The 25,264-nt window shown below is 40.2% G+C and overlaps 1 protein-coding gene across 1 annotated transcript in view; it reads right to left on the bottom strand.

Annotated features, from left to right (window-relative positions):
- LOC126262833 (uncharacterized) overlaps positions 1–25,264 on the bottom strand; it is a 267,488-nt gene that overhangs the window by 137,328 nt on the left and 104,896 nt on the right. The window contains exons 7-9 of the mRNA XM_049959686.1: positions 14,348–14,478; positions 14,051–14,240; positions 12,121–12,222 (exon numbers count right to left, since the gene is read on the bottom strand). Of these exons, the coding sequence (XP_049815643.1) occupies positions 12,121–12,222; positions 14,051–14,240; positions 14,348–14,478 (423 nt within the window). The remainder of the gene's footprint in view (positions 1–12,120; positions 12,223–14,050; positions 14,241–14,347; positions 14,479–25,264) is intronic.

A 25,264-nucleotide genomic window follows, 5' to 3' on the forward strand; every position in this document is an offset into this window, starting at 1 on the left:
CAACATCATCATCATCATCATCATCATCATCATATGACCTTATCATTCCATTGTCTCTTTCCAACACTTTGGATCACAATGAACCATCAACAATATCTCTTGAAGGAAGAATAGACAGGTGTGTTGTACTGTTAGCATACACAGCTGGAGACTGGTACTGAGTGGTCCTGTAGTAAGTTTCTGAAAAATGATGCATAGCAATCCTGTTTTCAGGTGCACTAATAAATTTTTGAAGCTAGTGCTGCGTAGAGATGTCACAACCGTAATCTAGAGCACATGAACAGTGCCAGTACTGTAATAGTACACTGCTACACAGTGAGCAGAGCTATATCAAGGAGTGCAAACGGCACAGTATGATGGCGTACAGAATGTTGTTCTGAAAACTCTAAAATATGGAGTAATAACATGTAACATCCAAGCTCTGCCGCTGCAAGGCATGCTAGTACTGATAACTGCAATGGCAGGAATAACTGTCTATACTTGAGACCCCACAGTGCAGACAGGCTCATTGACACCTCGTTTCAATGTGACCAAAAGGCCACATAACCTGCAACAATGACGTTATATCTGGCTTTAAATACCTGTTTCTGACAGCTTATTCTCAATGTGTGTGTTCACTCTGTCTGCATCACTTATCCTGACAGAATGATAGCTGTACATGTACCGTCTTCCTGGCTGTATGCTGTGTTTTGAGGGAACTCTGGGCTTCCACCTTCGAGGCAACTGCCATCCAGAGGAGGCTGAAAATACAGTTCTACACACACATCCTTCTTCGGGTGAACTGAGGCCTTCAAGTTCACAGTGTCATGTACTTGGGTCGCCACCACATGATCCGTCTGCCATTCCTGTGCCCTTTTGCTGTCAAGTGGGGTGCTTGACCTACCGCACACAATGAAAGCTGTTTGGTTGCTGTACCAGCATTTCCCACTGACGCCTGGGTGAGCAGCTCAGTCTGTTTCCTGTGCACCCGGAACGACAATATTCATTATAGCAAACACAAGAAACTGCTGTTTCTCTGGCACCTCTGGGTGTAAGAATGAAACACTCACCAGCCCTTGGAGCTTTTAACATCACTGCCTTACCTGTTCTGACCTTGACATCCACTGACGAGCATCTAACCTGAAGGGGGGGACCTTTAGAACTGGTGTTCAGAATGGTTCTTCAAGACACCTGCACCATACAACTGGCATTGGAAGTGGCAGACTGTCACAGGAATATTATACACCATTATACTGGAGTGAAGAGGTGACTGAGATTGTTGCAACTGGTTGTCGTGTTGACATCGATGGCATCAGCTGCGCTCGTCTCGCAGTCTGCACTTCAAAATGAAGAATGGTGAGTGAGAACTATTTTTCTACGTCGTAGCTGTCCTTTTTGTTTCATTGTATAGTTTGTTAGCCATGGTAGAACACAGAGATGCTCATTCTAAGGGTTCAGAGGCAACTGTCATGAAACATATTAGACACCTGTAGCTGTTAATTTTGTTATCTTTCTGGGCACAAGTCACCATACACCAAGGCTGTGCCAATTAGGTAGTTTACTTACTGACATTGGAGTCTTTTGTCAAAAGACTGTAATGAACGTAGATGGACAATGATGTGTCATAAGAATTAGTGTAATTCCTTTTGTATTACGCATTTTGTAATTGGAACCTGGTGTTCGCTTCCCTTGTATCGTATTTTTTTTTTGGTTAAGCAGTAGTAGAATACACAATACACCAACAGAAACACACTGTGCTAAACGAGTGACTCTCTTGCCACTGTAACGACCAGATTGTTAGTTTACAAGCTGCCAATGAGCAGAAAAATGGGGAATTAGAATGTTACAGCAGCCAGGGTGAAGCACTGCAGGCCAACAAGGAACAGGTACCGAAAAAATTTCAGAACGTTAAAGTCAGAGAGGACCCTCTCCTACGGCAAATTGATAACACTTTTTTCTGGCAAGGCAACAAAAGATATAACTGTATTTCTCAGTTACATTTTAACTTCAGCCAAGCTGGGTGGTTGGTCTAACAAAACATGCATTCGTATCGCAAATTTATGACTATGGGAAGCTTAAGTATTTCTAAACTACCACGAAACCTTGCAGGATGCAGAAATATTCGAAATTAGTTGAGGGGTTACGGCAGAGATACCACAAACAGAACAGTACTCACTTCTTTAGAGAAAAATTAAACATATTAACTTAAAAGCGCAATGAGTCAGTTCAGTCATTCTTAGGTAGGGTCCGAATACTCAAGTGTTCAAACATATGAGCTGATACAAAATTAAGAAGTGAATACAGTGTTATACTGAGAAGCTGAAGCTGAAAATCGGTCTCTTGAAGGGTTTATGCTGTATTGTTAGAATGGAGAATCCTTCAGATTTGCCCATGGCTATGTATTTAGGGAAAACATATAAAGACCAAGGTTTGTGGTGACTGTTGTGTGCTTGTTTCAACAACAAACTGTCACAAGTGTGGGAATCTACAGAAACAGTGTTGTCAGACGAAGTGCTATGATCAAGTGGATCACCAAATGCAGGAATGCAGGGCTCGGTAATGAGAGAATGGGGCTCCGGAGAGGTGTTCGTTAAACACGAATAGGAACATATCACTCATCAGAAGAAGTTCCCAATAAAATCTTATACCGTACAGTTAGATGCAGAAGTGGATTGCTGGTTGAGGGGCTCTGTTGGTGGCAAGGAACATAGATTTTTAATAGATACAGGGGCGCATACATCGGTCAGCACACTAGATCTCTGGGGTAGGAAGAGACTAGGAGCTCTTGTAGATTATGTGGAGTGGCCAAAAACGATGTAGATTCATTGGGGACAATACAACTCAAGTTTAAGGTTGGGACCAAGACTTTTTCTGAGAATATGGAGATGTTGCCACAAGTGGGACAAGGATATTCTGTTATTATCAGGCTTGATTTATTTACTAAACATCACGCCAAAATCAATTTTTCACAGCAAATGGCTGAACTTGGAGGAACTTTGTTTCCACAGGGTAATACAGCTGCAAGCGATGGAATGTCACAAGACACACCAATCATGGAGGTGTCGCTGACTACACTGCATACATGTGCCATCATGCATAGGATAACCCGTTTGGGTTTCCTTACCACAGGATATTTTATGGGTTGCTGAACCACTGGAGTATAATGAAAAGTTGGATAAAGTGCACTGTTTTGTAAGCAGAAGCATAGTAAGCATGAACAACATAAATGGGTACATACAGATCTTGTTAGCCTGTATAATTTTAGTATGAACGATGTGAGTCCACTAATGGGCTTAATGATCGCCACATTGGATATTTTAGATGAAGACGACGTAGAGAGGTCGTATACCAACCACAACCACATGCATACCATTACTGATTCTCTGATACGGAGTAAAGTGAGTCATCTGCAAGGCAGTGACCAGCAAAGTATGGACACACTACTGTTACAGTTTAAGGATTTGGATAATTCACAAGGTCCATTACCTGTCACTCCTATTATCCAACACTACATATCAACAGAGAGTAATGCTCAAGTGTATAAGAAGCTGTATCATATAATGCACTGAGACGTTTACAGCCATGCATGGAAGTATTTATCGACCAACAACCGGTAGATAATATTACAGAAACCAGTGAACCTGCGGTCCTGGTCCAAAAACAATAAGCAGATGACATAGATATTTCAATGTGCAAAATACCACTGACGAATATTCGATACAGAATATTACAGAGAAATTTGACAATTTAGACAGATACAAATACTTCTCTACAATGGAAGACAGTCCTAAAATAGCTTTTAAGTCCCATGGGGGCAGTTTCAGTATCACTGGATGCCATTCGAGTTTAAAAATGTACCAGTTACATTTCAAAGTTTGTTAGATGGAGTTCTGCATGGCCTGATAAGTAGGAAGTGCATGGTACATCTCGATGATATCACTGTTTTTGTGGAAGATATGGGTGAACATGTGAAATGCTTAAAAGAAGTTTTTGATAGAATAAGAGCAGTGTGTCTTGAACTAAGTATTGACAAACGTAATTTTGCACAGTCTCAAGTCAAGTACTTGGGCCATGTCATTAGTGAGGTGGGTGTATGAACCGATCCCTGTTTAATATCAGCAGTTTCTGAATTTGCAACTCCACAAACAGCTAAACAATTATGATCTTTTCTTGGCCTTTTTAATTACTACTGAACATTTACAAAGGACTTTATGCAAATTGATCAACTGTTAAATCATTTGTTAAGAAAAATGATTAAATTTGAGTGATCGACAAAGTGCGGGTGTGCCTTTCAGGTGTTAAGGAAAGCATTACGCAAAGTCCCAGTACTGGTGTTTCCTGACTTTGACAAGTAATTTCTTGCAATGCAAGCAATACAGCTCTTGGCTGTGTCCTGAGTCAGGATGTCAATGGAGAAGGAGTACTAAGTGGTGTGTGTGCTTTTCGACATTTAAACAGAGCAAAACACAATTACTCTGCAACAGAGAAAAAAATGTTAGTGATGGTCTACAGGATCATATACTTTAGATGTTACCTATGTTGGCAGAAATTCAAAGTAGTAACAGATCATGATTCCTTAAAGTGGCTTTTGGGCTTGAAGTATCCCTCTAGCAGACTAACCAGATGGGCCCTTAAGTTGAGTGAGTTCAATTATACAGATGTTAACACACCAGGAAAAAAGCATACAAAAACACATACTTTGAGCCACAAGGTTGCAGTATTACAAACACTTAAGGAAAAGTATGAGTGAGTGGCAGTGACAATGGGCAGCTGACACGGACTGTCACAAATTTAGGTCAGAGCTGCTGTTCTCAACAAATTAAGGTTCACTTTGCAGATCTACAAAAAGTGGACTGCATTTAGTGGCTCTGTTGTTGCTAAGGAATGAAGTGTTACAACTGGTACATGAACATGTCTTGTCAACTCATGGGGGCCAAAGAGCGAATGATAGGAGAGAAGCTAAAAAGTTTTGGTGGCATATGAGGAAACGTGACGTAGATCAATATGTGTGGAATTCCATACCTTGTGCACAGTGGGCAGATCTCAGCCATAAAAAGTGACTGGAGTTAACATTTTAGGTCAGTTTAACAGAACTCCAGCTGGTAATAAATACATCTTAACAATCATTCACCATTTTTTGAGGTTTATATCTATGACAGCATTTCCAACCAGCAAACTGCTAAGATGGCTACAGCATTAGTGAATAAACGGATTCTTAAATCTGCTGTGCCACAAACCTTAGTAACTGATCAGAGTACTAACTTCTTATCCGACCCTTGCCCTAAGAGGTGTCCTACAGAAGATATACACCATCTCCCTTCACTGTACTAAATAAGAGGTACTTCAAAGAGATCAACAAGCCAATATAAAATCACTGGAACGCCAAGAATGTGTGGGACACAGTGAGCTAGTCAGTTTCCACATTTCAGAATTGGCCCATGGGTGTCGGTTACCAATCCATACATGTCAAAAGGGGAACTAAGGAATTTTTAATGAAAAATAATGGTCCATATCAGGTTACAGAGAGTACCTCCCTGGTCAATGTCAACATCCAGTTACCTACCAAGACACTGATTATTATATATTAGAGGAGTGAAGCCATTTGATGGTGTGATAGATGTATTAACAAACATTCCAGTAATGGTATCACAACAAAGCAAGGCTTCAAGGAAGGTTAAAAAGAATGTGCTACTAGATAGTTGTTCAACATACAGGGCACCATACAAACTTGAATCATAAATCTAGTTTTACAGGGTAATTTTTCATTTTTTCTTGTCATTTTGTAGTATTATACCTCTATTGCATTTTAGGGGTTAATAAGATATTAGTGCGAGTCATTTGTTATTGTCATTATGGGTACACATTGGGAGAGGAACTGATGTGTATTCCTTCCCACAAGGTGGTGTGACAGCAGGGATACACAACAGGAATTATTGTACAAGTAACGCTACTAAATGTCACTGGAGGACTGGTAAAACCTGAACTACACTTTCACACAACAGGAACCCCCTGGATTTACTCAACATATTCTACAGAAACTGTAATAATCAACTTTTAAGAGGATAGGAAACCTAGGGTCAGGGAAAGGATGGAAATGCAAAACAGTGGCATCTTGATTAATAGAATGATTGTGATACAGCAAGGGGTAACTATCGTTAGCTGCAACTGTTTCTGGTACAACCATGATTAAGTTGTCAATACTGATTTACTGGAAACCTTTGAATATCTTACTTATCCAGAATCTCACCTTTCTTAACACCACCTCGAATCCCCAACACCTACCCTTGACCGATAAGCTGAGAACGAGAGAACAAGAAGAAAATGATGGTAATTGAGATCATCACTAAGCATTCAAACAATGGCTTTCTTCAGAGCTAACAGACTAAAATAATGCAAACATACACACATGGCTACTGTCCACATGCTGATGCCTTTTCATATTTTAGTCTGCAATATTACATTTCATGCTTTCAAGTTGTTCTATTTTACTGCACTTAAATAACACTTACATCTTAACTTATTTCCACACCCCAGACTCCTCTCTTTTTATGGAACAAATGAAACATGATTACTGTAATGTAAATAATACAAAACCCGAGTGACTAAGGGGCATTGGGCACCTATTGACTGAACCAGAGAAAGGAACATCATATAAGTCTAATGGCTAGTTTTGAAAGATGGAATAGTGAAGTCAGCAGAGGAACAACTATGTAAAAAGACAAAACCCAGTAGAAACCCTTGAATAACAGACAACATAATGAATTTCCAGGATGGAATAATGACAATATTATGAAAAGGAAAGTGGGTTATGGTGAGTAGCAACTTTCTGAGTAGCAACTTTCCTTTTCATAATATTGTCAAGATAATGAATGTAACTGATGACAGAAGAAAATATATAAATACAGTAAGTGAAGCATGCAAAGGGGAATACAGACCTCTCAAGGACACCAGAGGCGAAATGCAAAGCTGCAGAAGTGTGCATGACTTCAGGAATGGTAAATGTTGCATATCGGAAAATTAAAGAAACTTTGGAAGAAAATATAAGAAGCTGCATCAATATCAAAATCTCAGAGGGCAAACTATTACTAAGCAAAGAACGATAGGCTGAAAGGTGGAAGGAATTTACAGAAGGTTCATATACAGGAAAGAAACTTTAAGATGATGTTATGGAAAGGGAAGAGGAACCGAGTTTTGATACAGGCTGAATTCACTCCTACTTCGAATGTAAGAACCCCAATTCCAAATAAGACAGACACTGACAGATATGAACGTTATTGAACCATCAGTTTAATAAGTAATGTTTGCGAAATACTAATGCAAATTACTTACAGAAGAGCAAACCAATTTCAGTTTCAGAAAAATGCAGGAACACGAGAGGCAACTACCTTAGGAAATGGGTAGAAAAAAGGCAATTTACATTTATAGCTTTAGGGACAGCTTTTGACAATAATGACTGGAATACTCTGAAATTCTCAATGTAACTGGGATAAAATAAGGGAGCGAAACCAGATTGCAATTGTAAGTATCGAGGGACATAGAGGGAGGTGGTGGAGGAGCGACTGATGCAAGGTTGTAGCTTATCCCCCATGTTATTCATAGGGGTCTGAAATTGTATCATCTATTTTTGGTGAAATTAACATCTATTTTAGCCATATCAGCATTATACTTGCTGAAATAAGCACTGTTCTTTGTAGATGATTAGACACATAAATTTATATGTTTTCCACGCTGTGTGCTGCAAGACTGAACTGACAGGAAAAAAATTATTAGAGGTAAAATAATAACAGAGGAGAATTAATAGTTTTATTCTCTACAATAAGAGCTTTGCGAGCACAGTATCTGCTTTTGCAAAAACTTCAAAAGTTTTTTTCCAAAATAGTTTTTTCTTGTTTTCTTTTTGCCTCTAATTAAGCTTTTAACATACAATTGTTTTTGTTGAGAAGCAGCAGCATGGTCTTGCTGGTGAGCAGAGTGGGTCTCTGTTTTAAGGTGTCTCTCTCTCTCTCTCTCTCTCTCTCTTTTTTGTCACCCAGTTCAATAATTACAAAATTTATCAATCGTCATTTCAAAAATCTGTAGTATGTAAGTCCTGATTAGCATACTGTAGAGTCCTTTTGTGAGGCATGAGACAACACTCCAGATGCAGTTGAGAAAGTACTTAGATGAGAAGTAAAACCAAAATTAACTCTATTCGCACTTTACAGGATGGCTCTCAGTGTGGTCAAAATACATTGATCATTTTTGTTTTCTGGTCACTATAGAGCATGTAGTACAATGCAGCAGTTGGTAGTGAGCACGAACAAAGGAGAACTACTACCATCTGATGGGCAAGGCGCTGTGTGAGGGAACAAACTTCACCTCCCTATCACAGCGCAGCTAGCCTACATCCATATTTCATATTTATGCGAAAGCAGAACTATATGACTATAGGGATCATGGATCCCTTCTCGTGTTCTGATAGTTGTATTCTAACCTCATGATGGACCAGGATTAGTGTCTTCACTCATTTCAAAATAAGAAATGGAAATAACAGCTAGGCATAATGCAAAGCAAAGCGAAGGGCATAAAATATTTGGTAACTGCTCCAGCGCAATAACTTGCTGGGGTTGGCAGCATCATAAACAAGGCAGTTTAAGTCCAAGCTCTTCTGGTATCATATCCAACCATGCTACGAAATGCCCTGTGCCTAAAAGTGCCAGGTTACAGTGTATGCATATTAGCATAACATGAAACTTTAGCTAGCAGACAAACACACTCATTTCTTCATTCTACGATGCTAGGTCCATGGCTGAGACCTATGTTACTGCACGCGATGAGACCATTCAACCACTCACTGTTTGAGACTGCATCGGAGCTTAACCTACAGTTACAATGATGCATCACTGCATTCATACATAGATGCTCTTTATTTTGCAAACAAGTATTTATGCACATCCTCTTTCCAGGCGGTTTTCACTAGGTGTTGCATAATACCAGTAACTGCAAATTGGTTCCTTTTTCGATACTTATATGCGGAGAATAAAACTATCTTCAGCTACTCCTGATAAAATAGTTCATCTGAACACAACATGCTATGAAATAGCATTTATTACGTAAAATCCACAAATATGTTTGCATTTATGACAAATTTTTCAGGTCTCTAGTTACACAATCAGTACATTAAGTAAGCAGTAAAGGAGACTAAGGACCAAAGAGACATTTCAAAGATATTAAACTTCAGGAATTAGAAATAAAAACTATGAGGTTTGCCAAAGACATTGTAATTCTGCCAGAGGCAGCAGAAAACTTAAAAAGTCTGAATGGAAAGAGGTTATAAAGTGAACACCAATAAAAGTAAAATAGGGGTAATGGGATGTACTCACATAAAATGACATGATGCTGATATAACCAGTACAGGAAATGAGACACGGAAAGTAATGGATGGATGTTGAAATTTGGGAAGCAAATTAACTGAAAGGATATAAAAGACACATTTGCAATAGCAAGAAAAATTTTCAAGCAATGTGAAACATGTTCATGTCAAATATAAATTTAGGTGTTAGGATGTCTTTTCTGAAAGTTTTTCTCCAGACAGTAGCCTTGTATGGAACTGGACAGTGAGTGATCAAAAGCATAGACACGAAGAGAATAGAAGCTTTTGAAATATGGGGCTGCAGAAGAATGCTGAAGAACAGGTGAGTAGACTGGATAACTAATAGTGAGGTATTGAACTGAATCAAGGAGAAAAGAAATTTATGTCACATCTTGACCAAAAGAAGGGATCAGTTGATACAATACACCATGAGGCATCAAGTAATAGTTAATTTGGCAATGAATGGAAGTGGGGCAGGGATAAACATTGTAGAGGGAGTCCAAGTCACAACTATAGGAAGCAGGATTAAATGGGTGTAGAGTGCAATAGTTATGCAGGGATGACGAGACTTACACAACACAGACTAGCATGGAGAGCTAATTTAATAATAATAATAATAATAATAATAATAATAATAATATCAGCCATTGGGCTGAATACCATTACAATAACAATGACCAAATGGATTTCAACATTTAAATACCACTTATGGATTAAGCCTTAAGCTTGTTCCAACTGGTTGACTTTTGAAACTTCCTGGCAGATTTAAAACTGTGTGCCCGACCAAGACTCGAACTCGGGACCTTTGCCTTTCGCGGGCAAGCGCTCTACCATCTGAGCAACCGAAGCACGACTCACGCCCGGTACTCACAGCTTTACTTCTGCCAGTATCTCGTCTCCTACCTTCCAAACTTAACAGAAGCTCTCCTGCGAACCTTGCAGAACTAGCACTCCTGAAAGAAAGGATACTGCAGAGTGAAAATCTCATTCTGGAAACCTCCCCCAGGCTGTGGCTAAGCCATGTCCCCGCAATATCCTTTCTTTCAGGAGTGCTAGTTCTGCATGGTTCGCAGGAGAGCTTCTGTAAAGTTTGGAAGGTAGGAGACGAGGTACTGGCAGAAGTAAAGCTGTGAGTACCGGGCGTGAGTCGTGCTTCGGTAGCTCAGTTGGTAGAGCACTTGCCCGCGAAAGGCAAAGGTCCCGAGTTCGAGTCTCGGTAGGGCACACAGTTTTAATCTGCCAGGAAGTTTCATATCAGCGCACACTCTGCTGCAGAGTGAAAATCTCATTCTGGAAACATCCCCCATGTCTCCGCAATATCCTTTCTTTCAGGAGTGCTAGTTCTGCAAGGTTCGCAGGAGAGCTTCTGTAAAGTTTGGAAGGTAGGAGACGAGGTACTGGCAGAAGTAAAGCCGTGGGTACCGGGCGTGAGTCATGCTTCGGTAGCTCAGTTGGTAGAGCACTTGCCCGCGAAAGGCAAAGGTCCCGAGTTCGAGTCTCGGTCGGGCACACAGTTTTAAATCTGCCAGGAAGTTTCATATCAGCGCACACTCCGCTGCAGAGTGAAAATCTCATTCTGGTTGACTTTTGCCTATAAGGCAAAATGTCGAGTGATCTAGAATTGTGGGATATTTATCAGTATGTCACTATCCCTCCACCCGTTATTACCACTTGATGAATCCTAATGATACCACCATTTGTTTATTCAAGCAGCTCCTCATGTGATTTGATGAGACTGAGTGGATCCCCCTCCATACCTCACTACTTCGGAAAAATCCGAGGAGGTACCAGGAATCAAACCTGGGTCCTGCCACACTGAAGGAAACAATGTTAACAATTTGGTTACAGGAGTGGTCTCATATTTTAGTAAGAAATTAAATCATTTAACTTTTACAACAGAAAACATGAGAAATAAAAGATAATTATCCCGTGTAAGTTTTCTAGAAGCACTTCACAACACCAAACAGTACATAAACACCAGACAAAATATATGATACATAATTGATCTTTGATACCCTCATGCAAACTAAATATAATTTATACTTTGTGTACTCTAAAGTACAAATTCAAGTTCAGTAATAAGTATATCCCTGACATTACTAACACAGTTTTAATCTGCCAGGAAGTTTCATATCAGTGCACACTCCGCTGCAGAGTGAAAATCTCATTCTGATTACTAACATTTGTTTGAACACATATTTTGAAATTAGAATTATGTTGCTTGATGTATGGATCGTACTGTTGATAAAACACCTTCGTCACTTACTAAAAGGCTGCAGAGAAAGAAGGTTTTCTATCAATTTTTGGTGTTTAGGAAATACATTAAACTGGAAGGATTTGTGAATAGCCACATCAAATTGTTAGGCTGAAAGTTATACTAAGTGTATCTCTTATCCTTACATAATATTATCAAGTTTTATTATAAAAGATTTGGTGACAATTGCACAATATTATCCTCATGCTATCAAGTACTACAAGTGCTGCAACAGTAGTGATATGTTATGACAGTGATGAAAATTCACCTAAATTTAAGTATAAATAACTCTGTGTAAGCTAATTGGAAAACTTTTTAAGATAACCATGTTTCTAATCCACTGGGAAAGTAACAGCTAAATAAAAGGGAAAACAACTTAAATACTGTCATGCTATCATCATTTTACCCACATCATTTAGAGGTTTGATTAGTCTCTTTCTCTAATTCACCCAACAATTAAATTGCAGAAAAGCAACTGTTTTCTATGTAGTGTATGTTCCAATAAATAAAATTTTCCTTTACTTGCTATAATTACCTGCTGATTTTTCTGCAGCGACTTCAATTCAAGGATGTACACTGTAAAACAAGTGTCGCCTAGAAATCCAAGAATCTTCACCTTCTCTTGATCAGATTTCTCCTGCATGAAATAATGCATGTATTAACTTCACATTGAAGAAGGATTTATATCTTTCACCCAGTGTCTCCAAAATTACATGTGCATCATCTACTCCAGTGAAAGATATGGGAAGGGGTGGGGGGAAGAACTGTAGCAGCTTCCTACAGAGCTCGACTGGGTTTACACAGGGCCAAAGTTTAAATCTGATTCACTCTATATCATTTTGAAACACTACATATCAATATAATAGAGGGAAACATTCCACGTGGGAAAAATATATCTAAAAACAAAGATGATGTGACTTACCGAACGAAAGCGCTGGCAGGTCGATAGACAAACAAACAAACACAAACACACACACAAAATTCAAGCTTTCGCAACAAACTGTTGCCTCATCAGGAAAGAGGGAAGGAGAGGGAAAGACGAAAGGATGTGGGTTTTAAGGGAGAGGGTAAGGAGTCATTCCAGTCCCGGGAGCAGAAAGACTTGCCTTAGGGGGAAAAAAGGATGGGTATACACTCGCGCGCACACACACACATATCCATCCACACATATACAGACACAAACACTACATACATACATACATCACTCAATGATATTTACCTGTGTCTAACATATTTATTTCCATTTTGTAGTCTAATCTCCCTCTTTGCGTAACCAGTTTTTTGGAGGGACAAAATGAGAGAAAGTTATTATCAAGAAAAGTAGTTCACGAGATACTGAAATTTTCTGTGCTCTTAGGTGTCTGAGAGCCTCCCTCAAACATTTTCAAAAGAGCACCTGCCTACTCCCGCTTTTGCTTAAGTAATATCCACACAGTTTTAAAAATGTCACATGTATGGGAAGCAATGTTTACAAAGTGTACATATTAAATTAAGGTATTTCTGGCACTATTTGCAAAAGCTGAAAATTATTTTTCTATTATATGTATGAGTACTTGATTTTTATATCTAAAAACAAAGATGATGTACTTACTAAACGAAAGTGCTGGCAGGCCGATAGACACACATACACACAAAATTCAAGCTTTCGCAACAAACAGTTGCTTCATCAGGAAAGAGGGAAGGAGAGGGGAAGATGAAAGGATGTGGGCTTTAAGGAAGAGGGTAAGGAGTCATTCCAATCCCGGGAGCGGAAAGACTTACCTTAGGGGGAAAAAAGGACAGATATACACTCGCACGCACACACATATCCATCCGCACATACACAGACACAAGCAGACATTTGTAAAGGCCAAATTCAAATGTCTGCTTGTGTGTGTGTGTGTGTGTGTGTGTGTGTGTGTGTGTGTGTGTGTGTGTGCGCGCGAGATTGTATACCTGTCCTTTTTTCCCCCTAAGGTAAGTCTTTCCGCTCCCAGGATTGGAATGACTCCTTACCCTCTTCCTTAAAGCCCACATCCTTTCATCTTCCCCTCTCCTTCTCTCTTTCCTGTCGAAGCAACTGTTTTTTGCGAAAACTTGAATTTTGTGTGTATGTTTGTGTGTCTATCGGCCTGCCCGCACTTTCGTTTGGTATGTCACATCATCTTTGTTTTTAGATATATTTTTCCCACGTGGAATGTTTCCCTCTATTATATTCATATCAGTACTTGATTTTTTATTTACACACACAATAGTTTTTAAATTTTATCCTTTCCATCCTATCTAACACACAAAATTAACTCAATAAACAAACAAAAATAAGTATGAGCATTGTAATAAATAAATAACTACATACTATGTGATAAATAAAATCACCAATCTTTTTTCCATTCAGAGGAACATCTGCAAATTCGGCAAAGCCTCCTCTGAATTGATCTTGCAATGCTATTTCCAAAATGTATTGTTCAAATGCAGCAACAATTTACCTTCTCAGCTCTGGTGAGCATTGCAATTCTTTCTTTCCCCACAGCAAGTGCCTTTTTTGTTTTCTCGGCATCTGCCTGTTGCCAAGCACATTTCAAATACACATCAATGCCTCTACTGCTATCAATTCGGCAGGGATCCAAGACATACAATGTACGACCAGCAGATTCGATGGCTGACCATAGTCTCGCACTGTAAGAATGTTGAAATTAGCTTATTCAACAACTGCAGTGACTAAACTATGCTAAGTTTAATAATCATTCATAACCCATGCACTACGCAAATCAGCAGGAACACACCTGTATGGTTCATAATATCGTAGTTCTGCAACTAAAAGTTCATTGATATCACAGTTATCCATGTTCACCCCCGGAAATTCTGAACATACAGCTTCCTCCTCATCAACAAGGCTATGAAAGAGATTGCATTTCTGGAAGCAGAAACATCAATTACATTAGTATAGACCGTTTAATTTCCTAGAAACCCTCCAGTTGCGGGAAAAAATAGTAGATACAGGAAGTTTCCTGTATTAATAGGATGGTAAAACACTTTTCTCTTTGCATGATATCATTTGCCAAAACTTCATTTTGAAATCTCAAACTGTTTATGAGATTTGAGGGATGTTATAGATATGTCACTCTCGCTGTATCATTTATGACTGAGTGGAAATGAGTGAGGTACATACAATCCATTTTCGCAAGACTGGAGAGAGATAAGATCTCCTGTCAAGTTTAAAGAAAAATTCAATATGCTGCATTTCGTAAGAAGCAAAGAATGACCTAACATGCACCAACCGTAAATTCATAGCAACGCCTATTTTTCATTGTGAACTATTCTAATTTCGAGCAGAGGGTTACTTAATTTAAAAATATTACAATAACTATGATCATCAACAAAATGATAAACAGTTCCTTAAATGATAGGCAATTCATTATGAAAGGGATGAATGAGGCTATGAGAGGAAAAAGATCTTTTTATTAATTTTTTACCAAACAGTGTTTACAATTCCTCAGAAAGACTGCAGAGTAGCTGGATGTTAGCACTGCCACATTCTAGGGAGTCTGCCACCTGCTTGTCAAATTTGAAACTGTATGAGAGCTTCAGCATGAAAACTAGCCATCCCCTCTCCTCGCTATCCAACAGTCAAGCATCCCACCTAGCAAACCCACACTGAACCTTACTCTGCATGTGATGGGCTTCTGGTACTGAACTACAATATCATCAGTCCACTGTTAAGAAAACAAGCCCTAAAAGGAATATGGTCACCAGCTTGCCTTTAAGGCCATCTGGTCGTATTGCCGTTGCATGTATAAATGGTAAATAGTGGTTCTTGGAGCAACAACAATTCTTGAGGTTACTCTAGTTATACAAGATATAAAGTGAATTTAGGGTCAAGTTGGCTTGCAGGCCGGGGAGGGGGACAGATGATGCTCCTCAAGGCTTGTGTAATTCCCCCACCCTCTAACGGCCATCCCTCCGCCAACTTAAACAGTGATGAAATAAACAAAATCCCTCTACACTGGAGGAGGGGAAGTCCATACAAAACTAAGTGGGTGGAATTAACATCATAGTAAAGATCAGAAAGGCACAGGTAATTTCAGGCAGCAGGAGGCAACCCTCTCCCAACTGCTTCACCCCTGAGATGGTACGGTACGGAACAGTACAAGTCCGGACTGAAACCCACTCTCCCTGTGGAAGCCTAAAACCTGTTCAACTGTTTTTTCTTCATCAGCCAGTATCAGGTATAAAGAATCCGTAAGGTCCTGCATTTGTCAGAGTGTTGTAAAAGGAAGAACAGTCCACTAGAATGTGAGCCAGTGTCATAAAGGTGCCACAGGTACGCTGGAAACTGGAAAGGCTGTGGGATTGTCACAATTACAAAGATTACACCCTGGGTCAGATGAGTGTCTCTTAACACAGAACTGGTATAAAATTGTGGACTCCATCAGCAAAGAAAGGAATAAGGAACACCACACAGCAATGGTCTCCGCAATGACATGCATTTTTGTTAGGAGCAGGTTGAGCCCATCACTCTCCGTTTAAGCTGCAAAAGAATGCCTGTCACAGACGCAATCATACATGAGGGCTCAGTATCCCCATTGTCAGAATCAGTTGTGAGGTCACACTCCTGGCTAAATGATTAGACATCTCATTCATGGGAATCCCTATACGAAGTAGAGGGATGATGGGCAAAGTTTAAACTGGTTGTGCATCGCACTCTGGAGAATGGATTAAGAACATGGCATCATTAGACACCCATGCAAATTCCCATATGTCGGACAAAGAAATGGGCATTCATGCCACAGGAAAGCAGCTGAAAGAATCCCAGTTCGGTTTTACAGAGAGTGCTCTGAGGCATTATCCCTTTACTTAGCTTGCATTTATTATAGTCCTCTTGCCCAGTGAAAGGTTCCTAGAAACTGGCAAAATGACAACTCCAGTATAGACGAAGGGTAAACAGACCTACAACATTACAAACCAATACCCTTAACTTCAGTTTAAGGCAAAATTCTTGAGCATATTTAGGCTCACATACAATAAATTTTGTGAAAAGAGATAAGCTTCTAGCCACAAATCACCAGGGTTTTAAAGATCACCACTCATGCGAAAATCAGCTTGCCTTTTCTCTCACAATATCCTGCGAACCGTGCTTGGAGGGCAACAGCAGATTCCACATTCCTAGATTTCCAGAAAGCATTTGACTACAGACTGTTAAAGATCTCAGCATACAGAATGTGTTCCCACATATGTGAATAGCTGGAGTACTAATGAGTAGTTTGAGTAACAGAACCCAATACATTGTCCTGGATGGTGAGCGAATATGAAATGATCAGATGGCATTATTGGCCAAGGGACCTTGTATGGTGTTGTTCGGCCACCTCGTGCAAGTCTTTCTGTTAGATGCCATTTTGGCATACCTCAATGTGTCAAAGAACAGGAGATGACTTGATTAGAACACCACACACACCCAGTCCTCAAGCAAAAAAATTCTCCAACATGGCTGTGAATTTAACCTCTGACTCCATGATCTAGAGGCAGCGATGCTAGCCATGAGCTGTGGATGGTAAGTAATCATCAGAGACAAAGGTACCATCAGGAGTGGCCCAGGAAAATATCAATGGACCACTCTTGTTTGTATACAGACATGGTAAGCAACAATCTCCCACTGTCTGCTAATGGTATGGTACTGTACGGAAATGTTGTCAAGTGACAGTAGGACGACACAGGACGACTCTGATAGAATTTTTATATGGTGTGATGAATGAAGTTAATGCAAATGAGTAGGGAAAACAATCTTGTAATTTTCAAATAAAGTATTGGTAACACAGCAAAGTTATGTTAACACTGCAAACAACCTTGCCATGGTGGGGCAGCTTGCATACCTCAATGATTCAGACAACAATACTGTAGGTGCAACCACAGCAGAGGTGTACCTGTTGAGAGGGCGAAAATGAGTGCTTCCTGAAGAGGGAAAGCAAAAATGGGTGCTTCATGAAGAGGGAAAACAGCATTTTCAGTAACTGCACTTGGAGAAAACATGTCAAGTAAGTGGATTAAGAACATCGCATCATTAGACACCCACAAAAATTCCCATATGTAGGACACAGAAATAGGCATCCAAGCGACAGAAAAGCAGCTGAAAAAGTTGGACAAATGACTGATTTGGCCTTGCTGTGCAGGTACTGCAAACAGCTGAAAGCAAGTAGAAGCACATCTGTAATTTTTCCTGAAGGTATGCAGCTCTACTGTATGGTTACATAATGATGGTGTCCTCATGGATAAAATATCCAGAGGTAAAAATAATCCCCCATTCAATCTCCAGGCAGGGACTACTCAGGAGGATGTCTTCATCAGGAGAAACAAAACTGGCATTCTAAAGGTTGGAGTATGGAATTTTAAATCCCCTAATCGGGCAGGTAGGATAGAAAATTTAAAAAGGGAACAGATAGGATTAAGACAGATGAAGTGGGAGATAGTGAAGTTCGGTGGCAGGAGGAACAGGACTTCTGGTCAGACAAGTACGGGGCTATAAATACAAAATCAAATACGGGGCATGCAGGAGAAGGTGTAACAATGAATAAGAAAATAGGAATGTGGGTACGCTACCATGAACAGCATACTAGGAACAACACAGTGAACACAGAATTGCAGTCAAGATGAACACACAGCCAGCAACCACCACAGTACTACAACTTTATATGTCAACTAACCCAACAGATGATTAATAGATTGAAGATATGTACAATAAGATAAATAGTTGAGGGAGAAGAAAATTTAACTGTGATGGAGGACTGGAATTTGATGGTAGGAAAAGGAAGAGAAGTACAAATAGTAGTTCAATATGGACTGGGAGAAAGGAATGAAACAGAAAACCACCTAGCAGAATTTTGCACAAAGTACAATTTAATTAATGCTAAAATTTAGTTCAAGAATAGTGAAAGAAGGTTGCATATGTGGAAGAGACCTGGAGACACTCGGAGGTTCCAGATTGATTATATAATGGCAAAACAGAGACTTCAAAACCAGATTTTAAACTGTAAGACATCTCCAGGGACAGACGCAGACTCTGACCACACTTTACTGGTTGTGAATTGCAAATTAAACCTGAAGAAATTTCAAGAAGGTACGAAATGAAGGAGATGGGACCTGGAGAAGTTGAAAGAACCAGAGATCATTGATAGTTTTGGAGGTGGTATTAGGGAATGATTGACTGCAACAGGGGAAAAGAATACAGTACAAGACAAATGGGCAGCTGTCAAAGATGAAATAGTGAAGGCAGCAGATGGTCAAAGAGGTAAAAAGACAAGGTCTAGAAGATGTCCTTGGATATCACAGGAGATACTGAATTTAACTGATGAAAGGACAAAATGTCAAAATGTAGCAAAATGAAGCAGGCACCTAAGGGAACGGAAATATCTAAAACATGCGATTAACAGGAACTGCAAAATGGCTAAGTAGGAATGGCTTGAGGACAAATGTAGGGATATTGAAAAAGACAGACAACACCTAGGAGGAAATTAAAGAGGCCTTTGAAGGAAGGAGAAGCAGCTGAATGGATATCAAGAGCTTAGGTGGCAACCAGTACTATGCAAAGATTGGGAAGCTGAAAGGTGGAAGGAGTATATAGAGGGGCTATAGGAGGGAGATGAACTTTGAGGCAATATTATAAAAGGGAAGAGGATGTAAATGAAGATGAGATGAGAGATATGTATTGCAAGAAGAACCTGACATCACTAAATGTAGACTAAGGGTCGAAAGGAAGACAACCGAGCGGTCAGTTTGCCAGTGTGGCCCCAGTGTCATCAGCAAGCCTGTCTGAATCAACATAATCCCTGTTGTCAGTCCAGCCGTCTCTAGCCCTGTCCCAACCGACCCTCCTGCCGTCGCCAGTTCTGCAATGACATTGGTATTGTTGTCAGTTCGTCTGTAGCTGGCCTGTCCCAGCCAGCCCTCCTGTCGTCGATCATCCTGTCAACGTCACTGGCAGCTGTCTCACCCATCTTGCAGTCGTCGGCCCTGTCTGCCAGCCCTCCTATCATCATCACTGCACCTGTCTCTGACAAAGTCAATTCAGTTGTCAGTCCATCTGCCGTTGGCCCGGTTCCTGTTGTCCCTCAAGTAGTTGGCTCTGTGTTGCTCATTCTTTGAAGTTTCTCCACATGTTCCGCCAATGTCTAGCCTTCCCCATCACTGCCTACGGTGGAGGCCAGTCGCTGTTCCCCTCAATGGACATGTCATGCTTAATTTGTTGGAATCATTTTCTTGTGTTAATTAGAGTTTCACTTCTTTATTTTTATGAGCCTAGTGCTGAGCTTTTGTGAAGATTCTGTACTATTCTCATGTATCAGAAGTCATGGGTCCAACACCCCATGCTCAGAAATCTTCTTAGGTGACTCTTGCATTCTTATTCGGCTGTTATACACTTTCCAATGTTCTTATTTATGCATATTGTTTTTGTTCAGTTTCATGTGCATGGAATGCAAGGTACTGCTAATGCATTTTTCTGGTCAATTCCCAGACATGTTTTCCTTTTGCTGACTGTACTGCTGATCGTTCCATTTCCCTGGACAGTCAGTGCTGCCCCCGTCCCCATCTTCCGTGGCTCCCAATTGTTGTTCTTTACAAGAAGGTGTGTAAATGCGCAAAATAAGCCAACACATTTATCTTTAGATCAACAGAGCGACAGACGCTTCTCGGGGAATAACGAGCTGAAATGAGTTTCTTGATTAGTTTATCTACAAATTTATTCAATTTTAACTCTTTACAAAAACGACACTATGGAATTTTACAAAAGTTTTTCATCTAGTGTATTACGATTAATGTCTGCTTCTGATGTTATCATCCCTATATTGACGATCAAATTTGCGTAATATGAGGACTTGTGAGACTAAGGCTTAAACTGTTAGCTGTGGACCTGTAATAGGTCAGTTCAGCTACCATCTGAGCTGTGTCTGTTATGGTAACCCTTGATTGGTGTGTTTGTGTCATCACGAACCATTACAATTTTTGAACCACCCTTTCCACTGGTAAACAAGTATTCAGAGCAATCATCGTTGTGTTAATTTCTTGGAGTAGCTTCATTAATCTGGAACTCTAATCTTCCACAGTCTATGACTACTTGTAATGCCTGTAAGAAGTTCCACCCTAGGATAACGTTATGCCTACATTCAGATAAAACAACAAATCTGAAAAACTGTGTTCTGTCATCGGTAGTTACCCTCATGATACAAGTTCCTGTCCGTTGGAGCTACTTTCCACATGCAAGCTTCAGCACAACTGCCTTTGTACCTCACAAAATTACTGTCTTCAGCTGGCAATGACAAGCATCCAGTATCAAAGAAAATGATGCTCCAGAAATGATTAGTACCTGGATAGATAGATAATGATGTCAATAAGGCCTCACCCCCTGTAGATAGTTGACTCATTCATTCTCCTCATTTCAGCAACTGGGTAAGTGGAGGCTTCTGTCTAACACAGAGTAACTGTGCACGTCAGAGATCATCCTTGATCAAGGTATGGCAATGTGATACATCCCGTTGTTAGGCTGAAGTCAGCTGCAGTTTCACGCCATGTATAAAATTAACCTGTTTAATAATGCCGTGCAGTGCAATAGTCATCCAACACTATTCTTTCCTCAAAGTGCCACACACAATCAAAACGATACAATGTGTCATTCTCTGTTCTCTGAACATCTGTCTTTCTGCAGGTGACAGAATTGGGGAGGAAGTTGGTTGTATTGGTATCACGGAAAACCTCAGATATTGTCTAAGGGTTCATATTAAGTATGTGGTTTCTCGCTCTGTTCCTCGGGGTCCGAGTTCGAGTTTCTGTCTGGCACACAGTTTTAATCTGCCAGGAAGTTCCATATCAGTGCACAGTCTGCTGCAGAGTGACAATCTCATTCTGGAAACATCCCCCAGGCGATGGCTAAGCCATGTCTCCAAAATATCCTTTCTTCCAGGAGTGCTAGTTCTGCAAGGTTCACAGAAGAGCTTCAGTGAAGTTTGGAATGTAGGAGACGAGGTACTGGCATAATTGAAGCTGAGGAGTCAGGTTGTGTCGTGCTTGGTTAGCTCAGTTGGTAGAACACTTGCCTGTGAAAAGAATTTGTCCAGAGTTCAAGTCTTGGTCCGGCGCACAGTTTTAATCTGCCAGGAAATTTCATATCAGCACACATTCTGCTACAGAGTGAAAATATCCTTTTGGATAACTACTCTTGTTTCCAATTGAATTCATAATTACCTTTACACTCAGATAAACTTGTTTCCAACTTTCAAACTGTCGTTACTTTACATAATTTTACTGTGACAAAAACTTCCAAAATGTAGGTTCAACATCAGTTCCTGAATTTGCATTCCATTATTGTGTATTTCGGAAATGTCAGACATATAATATTCATAACTAAATCAAGATTCAGACCAAATACTAGAAATGAAAGACACTTCATACTTGTTGTTGTTGTGGTCTTCAGTCCTGAGACTGGTTTGATGCAGCTCTCCATGTTACTCTATCCTGTGCAAGTTTCTTCATCTCCCAGTACCTACTGCAACCTACGTCCTTCTGAATCTGCTTAGTGTATGCATCTCTTGGTCTCCCCCTACGATTTTTACCCTCCACGCTGCCCTCCAATACTAAATTGGTGATCCCTTGATGCCTCAGAACATGTCCTACCAACCGATCCCTTCTTCTGGTCAAGTTGTGCCACAAACTCCTCTTCTCCCCAATCCTATTCAGTATCTCCTCATTAGTTATGTGATCTACCCATCTAATCTTCAGCATTCTTCTGTAGCACCACATTTCGAAAGCTTCTATTCTCTTCTTGTCCAAACTATTTATCGTCCATGTTTCACTTCCATACATGGCTACACTCCATACAAATACTTTCAGAAAAGACTTCCTGACACTTAAATCTATACTCGATGTTAACAAATTTCTCTTCTTCAGAAACGCTTTCCTTGCCATTGCCAGTCTACATTTTATATCCTCTCTACTTCGACCATCATCAGTTATTTTGCTCCCCAAATAGCAAAACTCCTTTACTACTTTAAGGGTCTCATTTCCTAATTAATTCCTTCAGCATCACCTGACTTAATTAGACTACATTCAATTATTCTCTTTTTGCTTTTGTTGATGTTCATCTTATATCTTCCCTTCAAGACACCATCCATTCCGTTCAACTGCTCTTCCAAGTCCTTTGCTGTCTCTGACAGAATTACAATGTCATCGGCGAACCTCAAAGTTTTTATTTCTTCTCCATGGATTTTAATACCTACTCCGAATTTTTCTTTTGTTTCCTTTACTGCTTGCTCAATATACAGATTGAATAACATTGGGGAGAGGCTACAACCCTGTCTTACTCCCTTCCCAACCACTGCTTCCCTTTCATGTCCCTCGACTCTTATACTTGCCATCTGGTTTCTGTACCAATTGTAAGTAGCCTTTCGCTCCCTGTATTTTACCCCTGCCACCTTTAGAATTTGAAAGAGAGTATTCCAGTCAACATTGTCAAAAGCTTTCTCTAAGTCTACAAATGCTAGAAACGTAGGTTTGCCTTTCCTTAATCTTTCTTCTAAGATAAGTCGTAAGGTCAGTATTGCCTCATGTGTTCCAACATTTCTACGGAATCCAAACTGATCTTCCCCGAGGTCGGCTTCTACTAGTTTTTCCATTCGTCTGTAAAGGATTCGTGTTAGTATTTTGCATCTGTAACTTATTAAACTGATTGTTCGGTAATTCTCACATCTGTCAACACCTGCTTTCTTTGGGATTGGAATTATTATATTCTTCTTGAAGTCTGAGGGTATTTCGCCTGTTTCATACATCTTGCTCACCAGATAGTAGAGTTTTGTCAGGACTGGCTCTCCCAAGGCCGTCAGTAGTTCTAATGGAATGTTGTCTACTCCGGGGGCCTTGTTTCGGCTCAGGTCTTTCAGTGCTCTGTCAAACTCTTCACGCAGTATCGTATCTCCCATTTCATCTTCATCTACATCCTCTTCCATTTCCATAATATTGTCCTCAAGTACATCGCCCGTGTACAGACCCTCTATATACTCCTTCCACCTTTCTGCTTTCCCTTCTTTGCTTAGAACTGGGTTTCCATCTGAGCTCTTGATGTTCATACAAGTGGTTCTCTTTTCTCCAAAGGTCTCTTTAATTTTCCTGTAGGCAGTATCTATCTTACCCCTAGTGAGATAAGCCTCTACATCCTTACATTTGTCCTCTAGCCATCCCTGCTTAGCCATTTTGCACTTCCTGTCGATCTCATTTTTGAGACGTTTGTATTCCATTTTGCCTACTTCATTTACTGCATTTTTATATTTTATCCTTTCATCAATTAAATTCAATATTTCTTCTGTTACCCAAGGATTACTACCAGCCCTCGTCTATTTTCCTACTTGATCCTCTGCTGCCTTCACTACTTCATCTCTCAAAGCCACCCATTCTTCTTCTACTGTATTTCTTTCCCCCATTCCTGTCAATTGTTCCCTTATGCTCTCCCTGAAACTCTGTACAACCTCTGGTTCTTTCAGTTTATCCAGGTCCCATCTCCTTAAATTCCCACCTTTTTGCAGTTTCTTCAGTTTCAATCTGCAGTTCATAACCAATAGATTGTGGTCAGAATCCACATCTGCCCCTGGAAATGTCTTACAATTTAAAACCTGGTTCCTAAATCTCTGTCTTACCATTATATAATCTATCTGATACCTTTTAGTATCTCCAGGGTTCTTCCATGTATACAACCTTCTATCATGATTCTTAAACCAAGTGTTAGCTATGATTAAGTTGTGCTCTGTGCAAAATTCTACCAGGCGGCTTCCTCTTTCATTTCTTAGCCCCAATCCATATTCACCTACTACGTTTCCTTCTCTCCCTTTTCCTACACTCGAATTCCAGTCACCCATGACTATTAAATTTTCGTCTCCCTTCACTATCTGAATAATTTCTTTTATTTCATCATACATTTCTTCAATTTCTTCATCATCTGCAGAGCTAGTTGGCATATAAACTTGTACTACTGTAGTAGGTGTGGGCTTCGTATCTATCTTGGCCACAATAATGCGTTCACTAAGCTGTTTGTAGTAGCTTACCCGCGTTCCTATTTTCCTATTCATTATTAAACCTACTCCTGAATTACCCCTATTTGACTTTGTGTTTATAACCCTGTAGTCACCTGACCAGAAGTCTTGTTCCTCCTGCCACCGCACTTCACTAATTCCCACTGTATCTAACTTTAACCTATCCATTTCCCTTTTCAAATTTTCTAACCTACCTGCCCGATTAAGGGACGTGACATTCCACGCTCCGATCCGTAGAATGCCAGTTTTCTTTCTCCTGATAACGACATCCTCTTGAGTAGTCCCAGCCCGGAGATCTGAATGGGGGACTATTTTACCTCCGGAATATTTTACCCAAGAGGACGCCATCATCATTTAATCATACAGTAAAGCTGCATGCCCTCAGGAAAAATTACGGCTGTAGTTTCCCCTCGCTTTCAGCCGTTCGCAGTACCAAAACAGCAAGGCCGTTTTGGTTAGTGTTACAGGGCCAGATCAGTCAATCATCCAGACAGTTGCCCCTGCAACTACTGAAAAGGCTGCTGCCCCTCTTCAGGAACCACACGTTTGTCTGGCCTCTCAACAGATACCCCTCCGTTGTGGTTGTACCCACGGTACGGCTATCTGTATCGCTGAGGCACGCAAGCCTCCCCACCAACG

Source organism: Schistocerca nitens, chromosome 6, assembly GCF_023898315.1.
Source record: "Schistocerca nitens isolate TAMUIC-IGC-003100 chromosome 6, iqSchNite1.1, whole genome shotgun sequence".
NCBI classification, from domain to species: Eukaryota; Metazoa; Arthropoda; class Insecta; order Orthoptera; family Acrididae; genus Schistocerca; species Schistocerca nitens.